This window comes from Cricetulus griseus, chromosome 7 (genome assembly GCF_003668045.3).
Source record: "Cricetulus griseus strain 17A/GY chromosome 7, alternate assembly CriGri-PICRH-1.0, whole genome shotgun sequence".
NCBI classification, from domain to species: domain Eukaryota; kingdom Metazoa; phylum Chordata; class Mammalia; order Rodentia; family Cricetidae; genus Cricetulus; species Cricetulus griseus.
In genome coordinates this window covers 30,733,266-30,749,095 of record NC_048600.1, presented here as the reverse complement: position 1 = coordinate 30,749,095, position 15,830 = coordinate 30,733,266, and the positions used below count along the sequence as shown (strand labels likewise).

At 45.9% G+C, this 15,830-nt stretch overlaps 1 protein-coding gene across 1 annotated transcript; it reads left to right on the top strand.

Annotated features, from left to right (window-relative positions):
* The first annotated feature begins 370 nt into the window (after positions 1 to 370).
* Allc (allantoicase) lies at positions 371 to 15,435 on the top strand. The gene is made up of 11 exons (XM_027424403.2): positions 371 to 460; positions 955 to 1,005; positions 5,083 to 5,170; positions 6,305 to 6,430; positions 7,502 to 7,581; positions 8,306 to 8,438; positions 10,578 to 10,733; positions 11,108 to 11,181; positions 11,794 to 11,902; positions 14,072 to 14,196; positions 15,226 to 15,435. The coding sequence occupies exons 1-11, from the start codon at positions 371 to 373 to the stop codon at positions 15,433 to 15,435; spliced, it is 1,242 nt and encodes a 413-aa protein (XP_027280204.1).
* Positions 15,436 to 15,830: the final 395 nt, after the last annotated feature.

The window sequence follows — 15,830 nt, the reverse complement described above, 5'->3', positions numbered from 1 at the left end:
GCATGCTACCGTGCTCTCCATCATGATGATAACGGACTAAACCTCTGAAACTGTAAGCAAGTCCCAATTAAATATTTTCTTTTGCCAGAGTTACACTGGTCATAGTGTCTCTTCACAGCAATAGAACAGCGACTATGACAGCACTTGAAACACAACCTGGCCATGTGTGGTTGTGATTGTGAACTATGTGTTAAGCAGATGCTCATTCTTGTCTCTCACTTCTGTTTTGGTTGTTTAGGTCTCACCAAGGTGACTAACAGTCCATTCCTTCACTGCCTCACCTCTGAGGGCCTCCAGGCATAGTTTCAGAGGCCTCCTTACTCACGTAGCTCCTTTCTGACTGGGCCTGCCTTTCTCACATCTAGGAAGCATGACTGATATTCCAAAGGAGGGAAAACTGACCAGATTTCTGGACTTCACCCAGCTGATTGACATGGCCTCTGAGTGTGTGGGAGGAAAGGTTAGCTATCCCCAACATGATCACTCATGTGCCCAGCCCCACCCACAGCAGTCCAGTCATGAAATCTCTATTTCCCCTCCCCAGGGAGATCTAGGTGTCACCCACAAGAACCCTCCTTGTTACCTAGTCTCTCTGGGTCTATGAATTGTAGCATAGTTATCCTTTATTTTACCTCTAATATCCACTCATGAGTGAGTACATACCATGCTTGTCTTTCTCCGTCTGGGTTACCTCACTCAGGATGATTTTTTTTTCTAGTTCTATTTGTTCCTAAAGCTAAGTAATACTTCATTTTGTAAATATACCATATTTTCTTTATCCACTCATCAGTTGAGGGACATCTAGGTTGTTTACAGGTTCTGGCTATTATGAATAAAGTTGCTATGAACATAGTTGAGCAAGTGTCCTTGTGGTGTGGTTGAACATCCTTTGGGTAGATGTCTGAGGGTGATATGGCTGGGTGGTAGGTTGATTCCTTTCTTCTCTTTGTCCAGGTTTTGTTCGCAACAGATGACTTTTTCGCTCCTGCAGAAAACCTCATAAAGGTATGGCTACAGGCATCCTGTATGGTGAATGATTGATTTAGTTGGAGGTCTGCAGCCATGCACTCATGTCTGGGATGGTAGCTGTGTGTTGTGTAGTGGGCAGGAAGGATCAGACCACTGGAAAGTCTCCAAATTCAGTACCAGCTCCCAGGGAACATCCAGAGACAGGTGGTGCCAGGAGATGGGGGAGCCAAGAGAGGAAGTGAGGGTCAGATTGCCAAGGGGGAAAACTGAGTTCACTAAGTATGACCCATGACTAGTGTGGATCCCATATTCTAGGCTTGGAAGAAAATGTATGATGCATCTTGAGTTTTGGGGAATATCTGCCTAATTACAATAGGTAGATTGATTAACAAGTGGGTCAGTAGGGCCAGGGAGATGACTCAGCATGTAAAGTTTCACAGGCCTGAGGACCTAAGTTTAATCCCTGTAACCCTCAGTAGAAACAGAGAACAAACTCTTGAAAACTATTTGCTGACTCCACACACATGCCATGGCAGTCCTCTGCTGCCACTTACACACACATACACACACACACACACACTCTCTCTCACACACATGCACACATGTGTACACACACATCATTAATAATAATAAAAAAATTAAACTGTGGACAGATAGATAGAGCTTGGGAGCTAGCTGGCCCAGTGGATAAGGTGCTTGCTATGTATGCATAAGGAACCTGAGTTTGGATCCTCAGAAAGTACAAAGAAACCAGGTACAGAGGTGAGTGCCCCATAATCCCAGTACTGGGAAAGAGGAGACAGGAGGGTCCTTGGGTCTTGTTGGCCAGCCAGTCTCATTTATGTGTGTGAAGACTACAGATAGACATCTGTGGCTTCTTTATTCACTCCCCACTTAACTTTTGAGACAGGGTCTCTCACTGAACCTGGAGATCACCAAAGCTGAGGTTTAAGCTTTTGTTCAATAGCTGGGCCTTTGGGAGAATTTAACATTCAAACTATAACATGTCCTGTCCTTGTGAGAAAATCACTCCCAAGCCCTTACATCCTCACACCATGGTTGGGGGTTTCAACACGGGTATCTGGGGACATGAGCATTCAGTCCATAGCAGAAAAATCTGGTGTATCTTATACTTTAAAGCAATTGTATCTATAAGAGTATGGCATGCTTTGTATTTTCTAATGTCTTAAGTACCTGACATTCTGGATCTAGACTCGTTTCAATGCCTGAGCACCTCTCACAGTCCTTGGAGACCCAGGCCCTCCTCTTCACTGCTGAGTGGCTGTCACTGTCCCCTTTTCCAGTCTATGCACATTTGGGTGGGTCACATTTAACTATGTGTCTTTCATTGTAGAGCAGGCTCTAGACTGTGAGGGAACCTTGTAACCAGACTAGGGTCTTTTTTCAAATATGTAATTGTCACTCTTCTACATAGTGCCTTTTTCTATCACCCTGGAGTATGAGAACTTCGGGATGTTTTAGATGATTACATCAAAGATGTCCAATCTGGAATAAAGTAAAAATTTTGTCAGCATCTATACATCTCTAAGCAAACATGGGCATTTCTTATGCAGCCTGGCATGTCCCAGTGCCCAAGATGGTTTTTGTTGTATATATATATTAGTTCAAGTTAGGGAACAAGCTTGTTTCACATGTAAGTCCCTTCTCCCTCTCCCTCCCCTCACCCCCATCTCTCCTCCCCCACCCCCAACCTACCCCCACCCCATCCACCCACCACTCCCCAGGCAGGGTAGGGCCCTCAACGGGGCTCTGCAAAGTCCACCAAATCTTCCTGTGCTGGGCCTGGGCCCTTCCCCATGTGTCCAGGACCAGAGTGTATCCCTTCACATGGGATGGGCTCTCAAAGTCCCTTCTTACACCAGGGAAAAATGCTAATCCACTTCCAGAGGCTCCCTGGAGTGCAGAGGCCTCCTTATTGACATCCATGTTCAGGGGGCTGGATCAGTCTTGTACTGGCCTCCCAGATAGCATCTGGGGTCGATGTGCTCTCCCTTGTTCAGGCCAACTGTTTCTGTGGGCTTCTCCAACCTGGTACAGACCCCTTCGATCTTCATTCCTCCCTCTCTGCAACTAAATTCCAGATTTCACCTCAGTGTATTTCTGTGGATGTCTGTCTCTGCTTCTATCAGCCACTGGATGAGGGCTCTAGGATGGCATAAAGAGTAGTCATCAATCTCATTTTAGGGGAAGGGCTTTTAGGTTATCCTCTCCACCATTGCCTGGATTGTCAGATCGTGTCATCCTTGTAGGTCTCTGGAGATCTCCCTAGTTCCAGATCTCTTCTAGGACCTATAGTGGCTCCCTCTAATATGGTATCTCTCATCCTGCTCTCTCTCCTCTATTCTTCCCCCTACTCAATATCTCTGCTCCTCCATTTCCTCTCTTCTACTCCTCTTCTCGTGCTCTTATTGTGGCAGCACCCTCTCCCCTACCCTCATGCTCCCAATTAGCTCAGGAGTTCATGCCACTTCCCATTCCTGGGGTCTATTTATCCCTTAGAATCCTTCGTGTTTCCTAGTTTCTTTGGTGAAGAGGATTATAGGCTGGTAAACCATTGCTCTATGTCTAAAATTCATATATGAGAGAGTACATACCATGTTTGTCTTTTTGTGACTGGGTTACCTCATTCAGGATGGTTTTTTCTAGTTCCATCCATTTGCCTGCGAATTTCAAGATTCTATTGCTTTTTTCTGCTGAGTAGTACTCCATTGTATAAATGTACCACATTTTCTCTATCCATTCTTCAGTTGAGGGGCATCTAGGTTGCTTCCAGGTTCTGGCTATTACAAACAATGCTGCTATGAACATGGTTGAACATATGTCCTTGTTGTATGAACATGCACTATTTGGGTATATACCCAAGAGAGGAATGGCTGGATCTTGAGGTAGACTGATTCCATTTTTCTGAGCAACCACCATACTGATTTCCAGAGTGGTCTTACAAGTTCACACTCCCACCAGCAATGGAGGAGTGTTCCTTCTTCTCCGAAACCTCTCCAGCATAGATTGTCATTGGTATTTTTGATTTTAGCCATTCTGACTGGTGTGAGGTGGTATCACAGAGTTGTTTTGATTTGCATGTCCCTGATGGCTAAGAATTTTGAGCACTTTAAGTGTCTTTCAGCCATTTCAGATTCCTCTGTTGAAAATTCTCTGTTTAGTTCTGCACCCCACTTTTTAATTTCATTGTTTGGTGTTTTGGTGGCTAGCTTCTTGTTGTTTTCTTTTTTTGAGACAGGGTTTCTCTGTATTGCTTTGGAGCCTGTTCTGGAACTTGCTCTGTAGACTACCAGGCTGGCCTTGAACTCACAGAGATCCTCCTGTCTCTGCCTCCTGAGTGCTGGAATTAAATGTGCGGGCCACCAACGCCTGGCTGCCCAGGATGATCTTTGTTGGGAAAAACCACTAATATCCTCTGCCTTTCACCAGTGAAGGAATCTGAGGTATGGGGGTGAGCCTGCCCTACGGGCCTTAGGCTGGGAGCTATAGAATGTTTGGAGAGAGGTTGTCCTAGGGTTGCTCATGAATTATTTCAATGTCACCCTACTCCACTGAGGCTCTGCTATCATCCTGGTTCTCAGGGATGCAGCAGTTATCTCAGTGGTTCATTTTAAGAACCTGAGCTGGCATTGCTGCCTCCAGGAGTCCTTGCTTTCCAAAAAGTGGTAGCACAGCACCTATAACACAAGATCACCAGTGTCTATCCTAACCCCAAGCTTCCAGTGGGCTCTCCTATGACCTGGCTGGCCTGGTGACCTGCTTCATGCCCTCTATCATTGCTTTGGAAGTGTGATTGAGTTCTTGTATTTTGCTCAGTGCCCACCTAGACACAGCAGAGAGGCAGCATTCATGGCGCCCCGTGCGGTCTCCTCTGTTACTGATGGGGGTTCATTATGTGGGCTGAGGCTCACAGACAAGAGTTCTATTTTTAGATGGTACAGAACATGGAGGCACCTCTTGGTGTGCATGGTGGAGCCGAGCATGAAGGTGGGACAGACACTCCCAGTGAGTCTTTGTCTCTGCAACAGAGCCCGACAGGCTGACAACCTGAGCTCTTCATGAATGTTAATCATCTCCTGTCCCTCTTCTTAGAGCAACAGTCCGAGCTTTAAGGAACATGAATACACCGAGTTTGGGAAATGGATGGATGGTTGGGAGACCAGGCGGAAACGGATTCCAGGTAAGGAGGGGGTGACTGTTCTTCCTACACTGTGAAATTTAGAGAGTGTGACTGGTTGGAGCTGGGGATGAGGCTCAGTGGGTAGAGAGTTTAGCTAGTGTATTAGTTGTTTTTCTTAATTGCTGTTATAAAATAATATGACCAAGGCAACTTGTAGACAAAAGAGTTTATTTGGGCTTCCAGTTTCAGAGGGTTAGAGTCCATTGTGAGGGAAGGCATGACAGCAGGAGGCATCGAGTAGCAGGAGCAGGAAGGTGAGAGATCACATCTTTAACAGCATGCCCACAGCAGAGAGAGTGAAATGGAAATAGCTTCAAACCCTCAAAGCCCCTCTCTAGTGACATATTCCCCTAGCAAGGTCCCACCTCCTAAGTCTCCCCAAATATCACTGCCAATTGGGATTCGAGTATCCTAATGCCGGAGCCTATGGGAGATACTTCCTGTTCAAGCCACCACACCTGGCATCCTTAACACCACCTAAACAAGGTGTCATGGGGGCATGCCTAGAACCCCAGGCCTGGAGGTGGAGGCCAGACAACTGGGACTCACAGTAATTAGTTCTTGTATATCTAGCTAGTTTAAGCCTGGACTATGTGAGAATCTGGAGTGGTGGTGGTAGTGGGGCTCTGCTGTGAGACCAGTGTCTTGAAGGCTTGGTAGGTACACCCAGGCATGCTGGGGGCACCGGTGGAATGGAGGCTGTAGGGGACTCTGAAATAGTAGAGAGTAAGTCTGCGGAAGACCCAGGCTGGCAGATTCTACACTACAGTGGCCACACTGGAGCTTGCAGAAGCTGATGTCTTCCCTGACTTCAAGAAACAAGCCTAATGGAGATCCTGTGATCTGCCCAGCACAACAATGGGCTTGGAAATTCAGTTGGTGCCTCTGAATCCAAGCCTGTGCATTTTCTGGTTAGAATTAAGGATCCTGAAGGTCAGTGTGGTCTTTGGTGGCCACATTATGAGAACTACCCTGAACTACCCTACTTCTGTGGTGGAAGATGAGACCTCAATAGTTGCTGCTATTCCCCTGTGGGACCTCAAGAGTATTCTCTTCATCCCTCATGGGACCTCACACATACTCTTGTACTCCTCCATGGAACATCACAGGTGTTCTTATGGTCCTGTTGTACAGGTCACGACTGGTGTGTCATCCAGCTGGGGATACAGGGCATTATCCGTGGTGTTGACGTGGACATTTCTTACTTCTCAGGGAGCTATGCTCCTCGAATGTCGATTCAAGCAGCAAACTTGAATGAAGGTACGTAGGAGCCACTGTCTCCAGAGAGGAATGTAGATGGGAGGCTGCTCTGACTCAACTTGATGCTAATCTTTCCACAAGAAGCAAATGTGTCAATGTTCTGAGGTAGTCGGGTTGCCATGGAGCCTAAGAACTAGGGTTATGATGGGCTGCCCTGAGGTTTTGATGTTCGCTGTTTGCTGGCCCCATACAGCGATCATCAGCCCCACAGAGCTCGGGTCTGCAGAGGTGTATCCTTGTGTTCTCTCTGTGCGGGGCATTTGCTGAGCTGGTTTCTGGGGAAAGTGGGAGCAGTGGGCTGTGGGATCAGATGGGTGGAGCCAAGATAACTGCAGATTAGTAGCTCCAGCATACTTGCAGCTCCATAGGGTCTCAATGATACAGCAGCCTCTGGGGTTCTTAGTCAGGGCTCCCTTCTACTTCTGGGAACACTGGATATTGTGGCTTACGTGGGTTTCACAATTTATTTACACAATCTGTCATTGACTACTGAATCAATTAATACATGGTCACATGAGTGCACACACGTTTTTAGGGAGAATAAACTGTGTCACTGGATAGATACCCTGACACTGAAAAAGTGCTGTGTGCCCAGTACCACATCAGGCTCTGCACAGGTGAGCAGGCCCTGCTGTCCTTAGGTGGCTAGCCTCCTGGGAATCTGATGATGGTCTGAGAGATGGGACTCATGTGAGAACTGCTTTAACTGTCTGTGGATGCTGTTGCTTCTGATGAGTCTGAGGCAGACTCTGGGGGAAGGCAGAGCTTCTGGAACTAACCTTGCCATAGTCTGAACTAAAAAAGGGATTGATCTATGGGATTTGGCCTAACCTGAAATGCTGAGCAAATGTGGTAGGAATGTATTCTACTGTCCTCTGAAATAAGTTAGCAAATTGCACAATGAGGACCTCCAGTTGGCATGCTAGACTCTAAACCAAACCAGTGATTCTGTGATTACAGTAAGGGTGTCTTTAGGGCCGTTAGGCAGATGAAAATTGCTACATAAGTTCTGAAGAGAGTTTGTTCTCTTTGTTTCTTGATCTTTGTCCTGTGTGGTTGTTTTGACTTCAGAAAAAGTGCCAGGCATCCCACCAAGAGGAGTCAAGACAGGAGGTGCAGCGACGCCTGAAGAGTTTGGAGTCATTAGTGAGGTAAGATGCTGGTTCTGTGTAAAGAGACTGTTGTAGGTCTGGCTGTATGAGACAATTGCCTGCGATGTGCCACAGGCATCCTGTGCCTTTTGTACCTACACAGTGTGGCAGTAGTTTTTTTCCTCAGTGTTTCATTCCCCTCTGTGTGTGGGAGACCAGCCTGGCTGTCCACAGCCTTGAAAGGTCAGTGGGCACTGGCTGTGACTGCACACTGCTGCTGCCCCACCAGGAAACCCTCCGTATTTACCTCTGTAGTGACTCGAGGAAGTAATTTTTGATGAACTTAGTAACATAAACAAATTGGACTTGTGCTTGGCACCTTCTCATTGTGTTAAGCTAGTCTAGTAATTAATTTGTGCTGTTGCAAATGTGTTGATCTGTGGCAGACAGGGAGCATCGAATGAGCCAGCTTTCTGAGAAGGGCACTCAGCCCACCATCCCCTCAGCCTCGAAGCCCTGGGTTTTATCTGAATCCCACATCACCACTCTGATTTCTTCTAAGAATCAAGAAGAAGGCATTTGAAAGCTTGTCTATTTACAAGCTCCCGTCACCATCACCTAATTGTTATCAGTGTGGAGAAAAAGATCTCCAACCCGGGAGTTTATTATGTTTATTATTAAAGTGTGTCATTTAGCAACTATCATACCCCACTCCATAATCCTTGCATAGGATAAGTGTATTGTTCTCAAGAACCATTGCTGACATTTCTGTATTTATTATTAGCTAAAATCAGACTCCTGGGATTACCTGGTTCCCATGTCAGAGCTTAAGCCAGGGGACCCTGACTCCAGCCACAACTATTTTTTGGTCAATTCCCAGCAGAGATGGACTCATATAAGACTCAACATTTTCCCAGGTACGTATGACAGGGGCCTTTGACAGGTGTGTGGACTTTGCATCTTATATCCTCATGTTTATTAAATACAAAATAAGCCATCTTTTCCTGGTAATTTGAGCTTGGTATAGGATTGTGATTTTTCTTGTGCATCAAGAAACTGATACTCTATTCACCAATGGTTAGTTAATGAAAATGTATCAGTTTAGTCAGGAGGTGGTGGCACATGCTTTTAATCCCAGCACTCGGGAGACAGAGGCAGGTAGGTGGCTCTCTGTGAGTTCGAGGCCAGCCTGGTCTCTCCATCAAGTGGGTTCTATCAATTGATATAAGCCCCCCCCTTATGCTTGGCAGCAATCACCTTCACCCACTCAGCTATTTTGCTAGCCCCAGGAAATTTCTATTTTTGGCATGTCAAAATAGCAACTTCATATGTTGAATCCAATTTAGATGAAGTTTAAGAGCTGAAGGAATGTCTCAGACATTTTACAGGGTGAGCCCTGCCTTGCTGGGTTGGATCCAGAGGGTACCTGAATACTTTTTTAGTTGGCCATTGTCTTCTGTCCTGGTTGAAGGTGAGGGATGGACACTGCCTGGGAGATTTCTCCCGCCTCTTTGCTGACTTGCTACTGTTCTGTGGCAATTCTACCTTGGAAACAGTTTTGTTTTTTGTTTTTATCATTTTTTTTATTTTATTTGAAGCAAGATTGAATTACATGACAATCCCAGTTCCCTTTTCCCTCCCTTCCTTCCCTACCCCCCCAATGAAACCCTATCACATATCCCTCCTTCTAATCTACACCTGACTCAAACTTTCTGCTCCCTCATGACCTCTGCATTCTTCCTCTTCTTCCCTTCTCATTCTCATAGCTCCCTCCCCCCTCTCCCCATGCTCTCAATTTGCTCAGGGGATGGTGACCCTTTCCCCTTCTGCAGGGGACAAATGGAAACAGTTTTTTAAAAACATTTTTTATTAATTTATCTTTTACATTCCAATCCCAGTGACCTCCCTCCTTCTCCCCCCACCCCTAATTCCCTCCACTCCCCCTCCTATCTGCTCCAGGGAGAAGGTAAGGTCTCCCATGGGAAATCTACTAAGTCTATCCCATCATCTCCTTGAGGCAGGGCCATCTCCACCCCGACACTTCTGTGTCTAGACTGGGCAAGGTATCTCTCCATATAGAATGGGCTCCACTAAGTCAGTTTGTACATTAGTGTTAGATCTTGGACCCACTGCCAGTGGCCTCATATATTGTCCCAGTCACAACATTGTCACCTATATTAAGGAAGTCTAGTTTGGTCTTATGCAGATTCCCCAGGGATACAGTTTTTGAAGGTGCAAGTCAGTGCTGGAGTCTGCAATGCTTGCTTATGACACCAAACATTAAATATTTTTCTTTGTGTGTGTGTGTGTGTGTGTGTGTGTGTGTGTGTATGTGTGTATGTGTGTATGTGTGCTTGCATACAAGTGTGCAAGTGCCGATGGAGGCCAGGAGAGGGTGTTGGGTCCTCTGGAGCTGGAGTTACAGGTAGGTGGGTGTGAGCCACTCTGTGTGAATGCTGGGCACTGAAGTATCCTCTGCTAGAACATGGAGTGCTCTTCACTGCTGAACAACCTCTCCTGCCCCCAAACACATGATGACAATTTTCCAGTTGATTTGGATTTTGCTGGAATGGTTTCCTAGGGAAGCTGGCACTCTGCCACATTCTGGGAACTGCGTAGATGTGACAGACTCTGTAACTGGTCTGCCCTCCAGAGATTTTATACTCTGTGTCTGTGGCATCCACATTAGCAGAGACCTAAAACATGAAAACAAAACAACAAAGCTAACTTTAGGCTATGATTAGAGCAATGGAGTGAAAGAGAGGGGAGACATGATAACGTTTGCCCCGTGAGTCAGACGGGGACCTAGTGTGTGGGCAGGAAAAGTGTGTGCAAGGCAAATAAAGGCAGTTTTGGATCCGTGGCACTTGATGGCCAAGAATGACAAGTAGTGTTGGAGAACTGCAGGGCAGTGTCCACTGCAGGGGCCTGGGCAGTGGGCTTACTGTGTTGTAAGCCAAGTAGGAAAGGAGGTGGGCAAAGGCTAGCGGGCCTGGGGAACACGGTACTCCAGAAACCAGCTTCTCCCAGTTAACACAGGCACCTTCCCTTCTCAGATGGTGGTGTCGCACGCCTCCGAGTGTACGGAACAGGACAGAGGGACTGGACTGCATCAGATTCCAAGGAACCTGTAGACCTGGTGGCCATTGCTTTTGGGGGAGTCTGTGTAGGATTTAGTAATGCACACTTTGGACATCCAAATAATATGATAGGTGAGAAGTCATCCCAGGAACCAGCCTTCATGTTGAAGCATGTGCAGTGGCATCACAAGCTGGGCATGGCCAAAATGAAGCCCAGGATGGAGGTGGGAACTCTTTTGGAGGATGGGTCAACTGGAAGCCTTTGTGAAATGGAGTGGGTCAACCAGAGTCATGGTCCTTCTTAATTTAGGCCTAAGTAGCTGTTATAAAGAAGAAGAAAAAAATCAGTCAGTCCCATGGCTATGAATTCACTGACATATCAACTCCATTGAAATTATTTATGTAGTGAGACTTGGGATTATGTGTGAAATTTAAGGACAGCAAATCCATCTCCACATTCAAATGAAATCAAAAGTCACCTCATTAACCCCAACTATTTCCTGTAGGTGTTGGCAACCCTAAGTCCATGGCAGATGGCTGGGAAACTGCAAGGAGACTGGACAGACCCCCCGTGTTAGAAGTAAGACGCGCAACAACTATAGTTTGGAGTTTTTTTTTTTTTCTAGAAAGTGTTTGAAAATACTTCTTTTACATTACACCAAGGAAACCCCATTTGTTTTGCATATCCTATTGGAAATTTACAGCTGCCCCCTTCTCTGGGGTCTGACTTCCTGCCATCCAGCCCTTCTAAATATATAAAAAGACTTCTGGAGAAGCAAGGTTTAGAGGCCAATCATCATTAGAACAGATGGTAACTAGGGAAGTACTTGCTGTAGAAGGTCAAACAGTTTAAGAGGATCCTCGGGCTGAAGTAGATCAGCATCATTGTGCTAGAGCATTCTTCATGAACTTATTACTAATGTAGAAATTATAGTGTGTGTGTGTGTATGTGTGTGTGTGTGTGTGTGTGTGTGTGTGTGTGTGTGCGCGCGTTTTGACTGGGTCTCAGGTAGTCAGGCTGGTCTTGAACTCCTGAACCTCTGGATTACCTCTCCCGAGTGCTGAGATTACAGATGTATACCATGCCACCACACTTGGCTTGTTTGTTGTAAGCACAGTATGAGATGTCAACTCCTCCTGGCTTTCTTGCCTCTAAGTTGGCTTATGGTGTATTGTTGATTTTGAATTCCAGGAAAATGAGAATGGCCTTCTCCAGGTGCCAGGTTGTGAGTGGGCAGTGTTCCGATTGGCCCATCCTGGAGTCATCACTCAAATCGAAATCGATACAAAGTACTTTAAAGGTAAACCTCAAGTCAGGCAGAACCTTATGGCCAGCGTGTCTGCTGTCTGGTAACAGGTCTGTGGGAATCCGCTGAGGTTTTGGTCTTCCCATTCAGCCGTGCAGCTTTGAGGACTGTCACTCTAATTCTGTCATCCACTGTCCCTAGAGAAGTCCTATTTGGTTGGGTGGCTCTGAAGGTCATCTTGTTGAAAGCCATGAAAAGAAGGTTGCAGCTGTAGGACAGAGCTCGTCTCGACTCTCTAGGCTGTGAGCCAGTGACTTAGAGAGACAGGCCCGAGACCCACATGGGATTCCAGGTCGCCTTGAGGCAGGCTCCTCTTGGAAGGTGCAAAGAGCTCGTGAGAAAAGCAGAGAGGGGACCCAGTAGTAAAAAGAATTGGGACAGCGGCGGGTTATACTTGCTTTCTTATGAAATATATATGTTTCCCACTATATTAAGAAAATCAAAGAGGCTACAGAAGTGTCTGTTAGGTGTTCAAAGTGTTAAGGATTGGGCATCTCATGATTGTTTAGCTGTCTTTATAACAGATGGTGGCAGTTTATATTCATGTTTTGGATGGTTGAGGTTTTTTTTTGAATTACTTCCAAATCATAATTTTTAATATTGATTATATGAAGGCTCAGTAATACAATGAGGGTCAGGTTCCTTAGTGGGTATAAAGTTTTTCAAGAACTTTTATATTTTTGGCTCCCTTTTGGTAGACTGCTGTTTATTTAGTGAGTGGTATATGTGTGTATTTGTGTGTGTGTGTGTGTGCGCGCGTGCGTGCGTGCGTGCGTGCATGTGTGTGTGTGTGTGTATGCAGGTGGATGGGGGTCAGAGGCTGGTGTCATATGGAAAGACCTCATTGGAGATTACACTTCTGTTCTCACTGATCATTGAGACTGACCAACTTATCCTGAGGGGCAGGTGACATGCCAGCTCTTTTGTGTATGCTTGAACTTTAATAGCATCTTTAGTCCACACTTCTCTTCATGACTGGTGTAGGATACCCTATTTGTTTTTATGAAAGAGTTTTGACAAAGGCAACGGGCAATAAATCCTACTAACCAATACTCCAAACAGGTCATGAAAATAAGCTGCTGGCCCTTTGGGATCTTGTGGGGACACTGTGGTGAGATTCAGGAGGGAGGGAAGGAGTATGGCAATATATTCCTGGTATCAAGAATAAATAAGCTATGTCCAGTTGGATCAAGGATGCACAGGTTAGTATGTACGCAAATGTCAGGGACAAATACGGCATCTCTGGTGTTCTCCCCACATTCATACATGACCCACATGCAAGGCTACTTTCCCAGGAGATGAACACTAACGGGGCATGCAGGCAGTGAGGGCTTTCTGCCAGGGTTCTGAGTCTCCATCTTGGAGTATTCCTCACAAGACCATGTGACCCTTCCTCGAGGGCCTCTGACCCTTGCACACAATTCTATGAAGTTCCAAAGAGAAGAGAGAGACTCAAGGCTGTATTCTTTCACCTGGAGACCATTTAGCAATCCTGGGGCACAGGATATTTGACGAGGACTCAAGTTTATGACTATAACCTCTCCTCTTTTTTTCTTTTTTGTTTTCACTTGAAACATTTATATTATTTTTATGTGTAGGTGTGACTGTGCAGGTAACCATGGTGATGGCTAGATGGGGGACAGATCCCCCCCCAGCTGGAAATAAAGGCAGTTGTACAGCGCCCTTAACTACCGAGCCACCTCTCCAGCCCCAGAATTTCTTTGTATTGTTATATTACAAAGTGACATTGTAAGGCAAGTAGTTCCCAGGTCCTCCTTGATTTCAGAGGTGCTACGTAGCAGTAAGCAAGCAATTTAGTTTGTAGTCTATGATGCTTACTAAGTATATCCAACTTTCAAGGTATAACTGCATCCAGCAAATACACGGCTGACTGCTTCTCGTCCCTACGAACTGCACACACTCCTGTACTCCACAAGGCAGTCCAGCTCTATCTTTTCTTTCTCCTACACTATGCTTTTTGCTTAGGAGGAACTCTGGCTTGCTCTTGAATTTTGTTGTTGTTTTGTGGTGCTGGGAATTGAACCTAGGGCCTCATACACCCTAGGCAAGTGTTCTGGGTTTCAATCTGGTTAAAATACCTGTATCCTAGAAGCTGAGATATGCTGAAGGAAACAGTTCCCAAGTCTCTGTTTGCTCCCACAGGCAACTCTCCTGACAGCTGCAAAGTGGATGGGTGTGTCCTTACCACACAGGAAGAGGAAGACATGGTCAGGAACAAGTGGACTCTTCCTGATCATAAGTGGAAGCCATTGCTTCCGGTCACCAAGGTTCGTGGGGTGCAGTTTGAAGACTGACCCTCAGTCTCTGGAGGAACCCGGGACCTTGTTTATCCTATGCATCTCCCAACCACTGAGCTCCACCCCTACACTTCTCCCTACCACCGAATTCCACCCCTACACATCTCGTTACTACTTCTGTTTCACCCCTGCAACATCTCCTTACTGTTGTGTTCCACCCCTACACGTCTCCCTACCACTGAGCTCCACCCCCACACTTCTCCCTACCTGAGCTTTACCCCTACACATCTCCCTACCACTGAACTCCACCCCTACACATCTCGTTATCACTGAGCTCCACCCCTACACTTCTCCCTACCACTGAGTTCCACCCCTAGTCTTTTTTTATACTTTTAGAGGCAGAGTCTTGATGAGTTTTGCAGGCCAGCCTTGAACTTATAATCCTCCTGCCTCTGCCTCCCAAGCAGCTAGGATTTTAGCTCTTCAAATTAACTTTCCTAGAAGTCTTTGCTCAGTTTAGCAGTAAAATGAATGTAAAAAGCCACGCCTGTGTTTTCACAGGGGAGGACGGATTCTGTGACTTTTTCATGCCTAACAATCAAAACTTTTGTTAAAACAAAACAAAAAGCCATCGTATGCTAAGAATGCATACACAGGCAAGTGTTTCTGTAGTACATTTAACTTATCTGAAGGGTGCCCAGCACACTTAAAGTTGCCATGCTGTGCCCATCTTCAGGATGGACACCCTGATACATGCTAGAGTGTGTTGGACCAGGGAAGTAGTCACCATGGGTGTGGTGAGATTCTGGGTAGCCCTGAAGACACTGGATTACTTCCTCTTTCATTTGATTATTTCATCTACTTATTACATACCATGACACTTGAACATGTATACCATCGTCACATAGGTATCCTTTCCCTATTAGCAGATTTCCATTAGACCAAATTATTCCTGAAAAACTTTTCTTAAAATCCCCTAAGGCCAAGCTGGACTGACTTTGCTGGGAGAGTTATAGATAATCCTCCTACAAGGACCTTGCATCTGCCTTTTTTCCCCAGTTATTTCCCAACCAAACTCACGTGTTGGACAGCCTGACCCTGGAGCTCCAGGATGTCATCACACATGCCAAGCTTACCATCACCCCGGATGGGGGTATAAGCCGCCTTCGGCTCAAGGGCTTCCCCAGTTCCATCTGTTTGCTGCGGCCCCTCCGGGAGAAGCCCATGCTGAGGTTCACTCTGAAAGCAGGCTTCAAGGCAAATCTTTAAACAGCTCATCCATGATAGTAGTCACCCACCATCTTCAGTGTTCTGAACACCTGGGTGTTTAATAAAGTGATCACCCCACAAATTGGTCTTTGTCTCCTGTTGCCCACCTATTTGGTAGTTTAGAAATTGGCCATGGCTATGAATGGTGGGTAGCTTCCTGAAAAGGCATTTTTTTTTTTTTTTTGGAAAAAACAATACAAAATGGTGATAGTTGAATCTGCACCACTTGTGTGTAGATTCAACAGATAATACATACCTGATGGCTCTGAGAACTTGTTTGGGCACATTAAAACCTTTGGGGGAAGTGTTTCTAGAATCATTTATTCAAGAGATAATGGGCCTGAATAGAGATGACTTTACCAAAGATCTCTCTCTCTCCACTCCATCTGCTGTGT

Coding starts and splice junctions, on each gene's coding strand:
- Allc (XM_027424403.2), top strand. CDS start 371: ATGACTGATATTCCAAAGGAGGGAAAACTGACCAGATTTCTGGACTTC. Junction 461..954: donor CTGAGTGTGTGGGAGGAAAG/GTTAGCTATCCC, acceptor CTCTTTGTCCAG/GTTTTGTTCGCAACAGATGA. Junction 11,903..14,071: donor CGATACAAAGTACTTTAAAG/GTAAACCTCAAG, acceptor TTGCTCCCACAG/GCAACTCTCCTGACAGCTGC.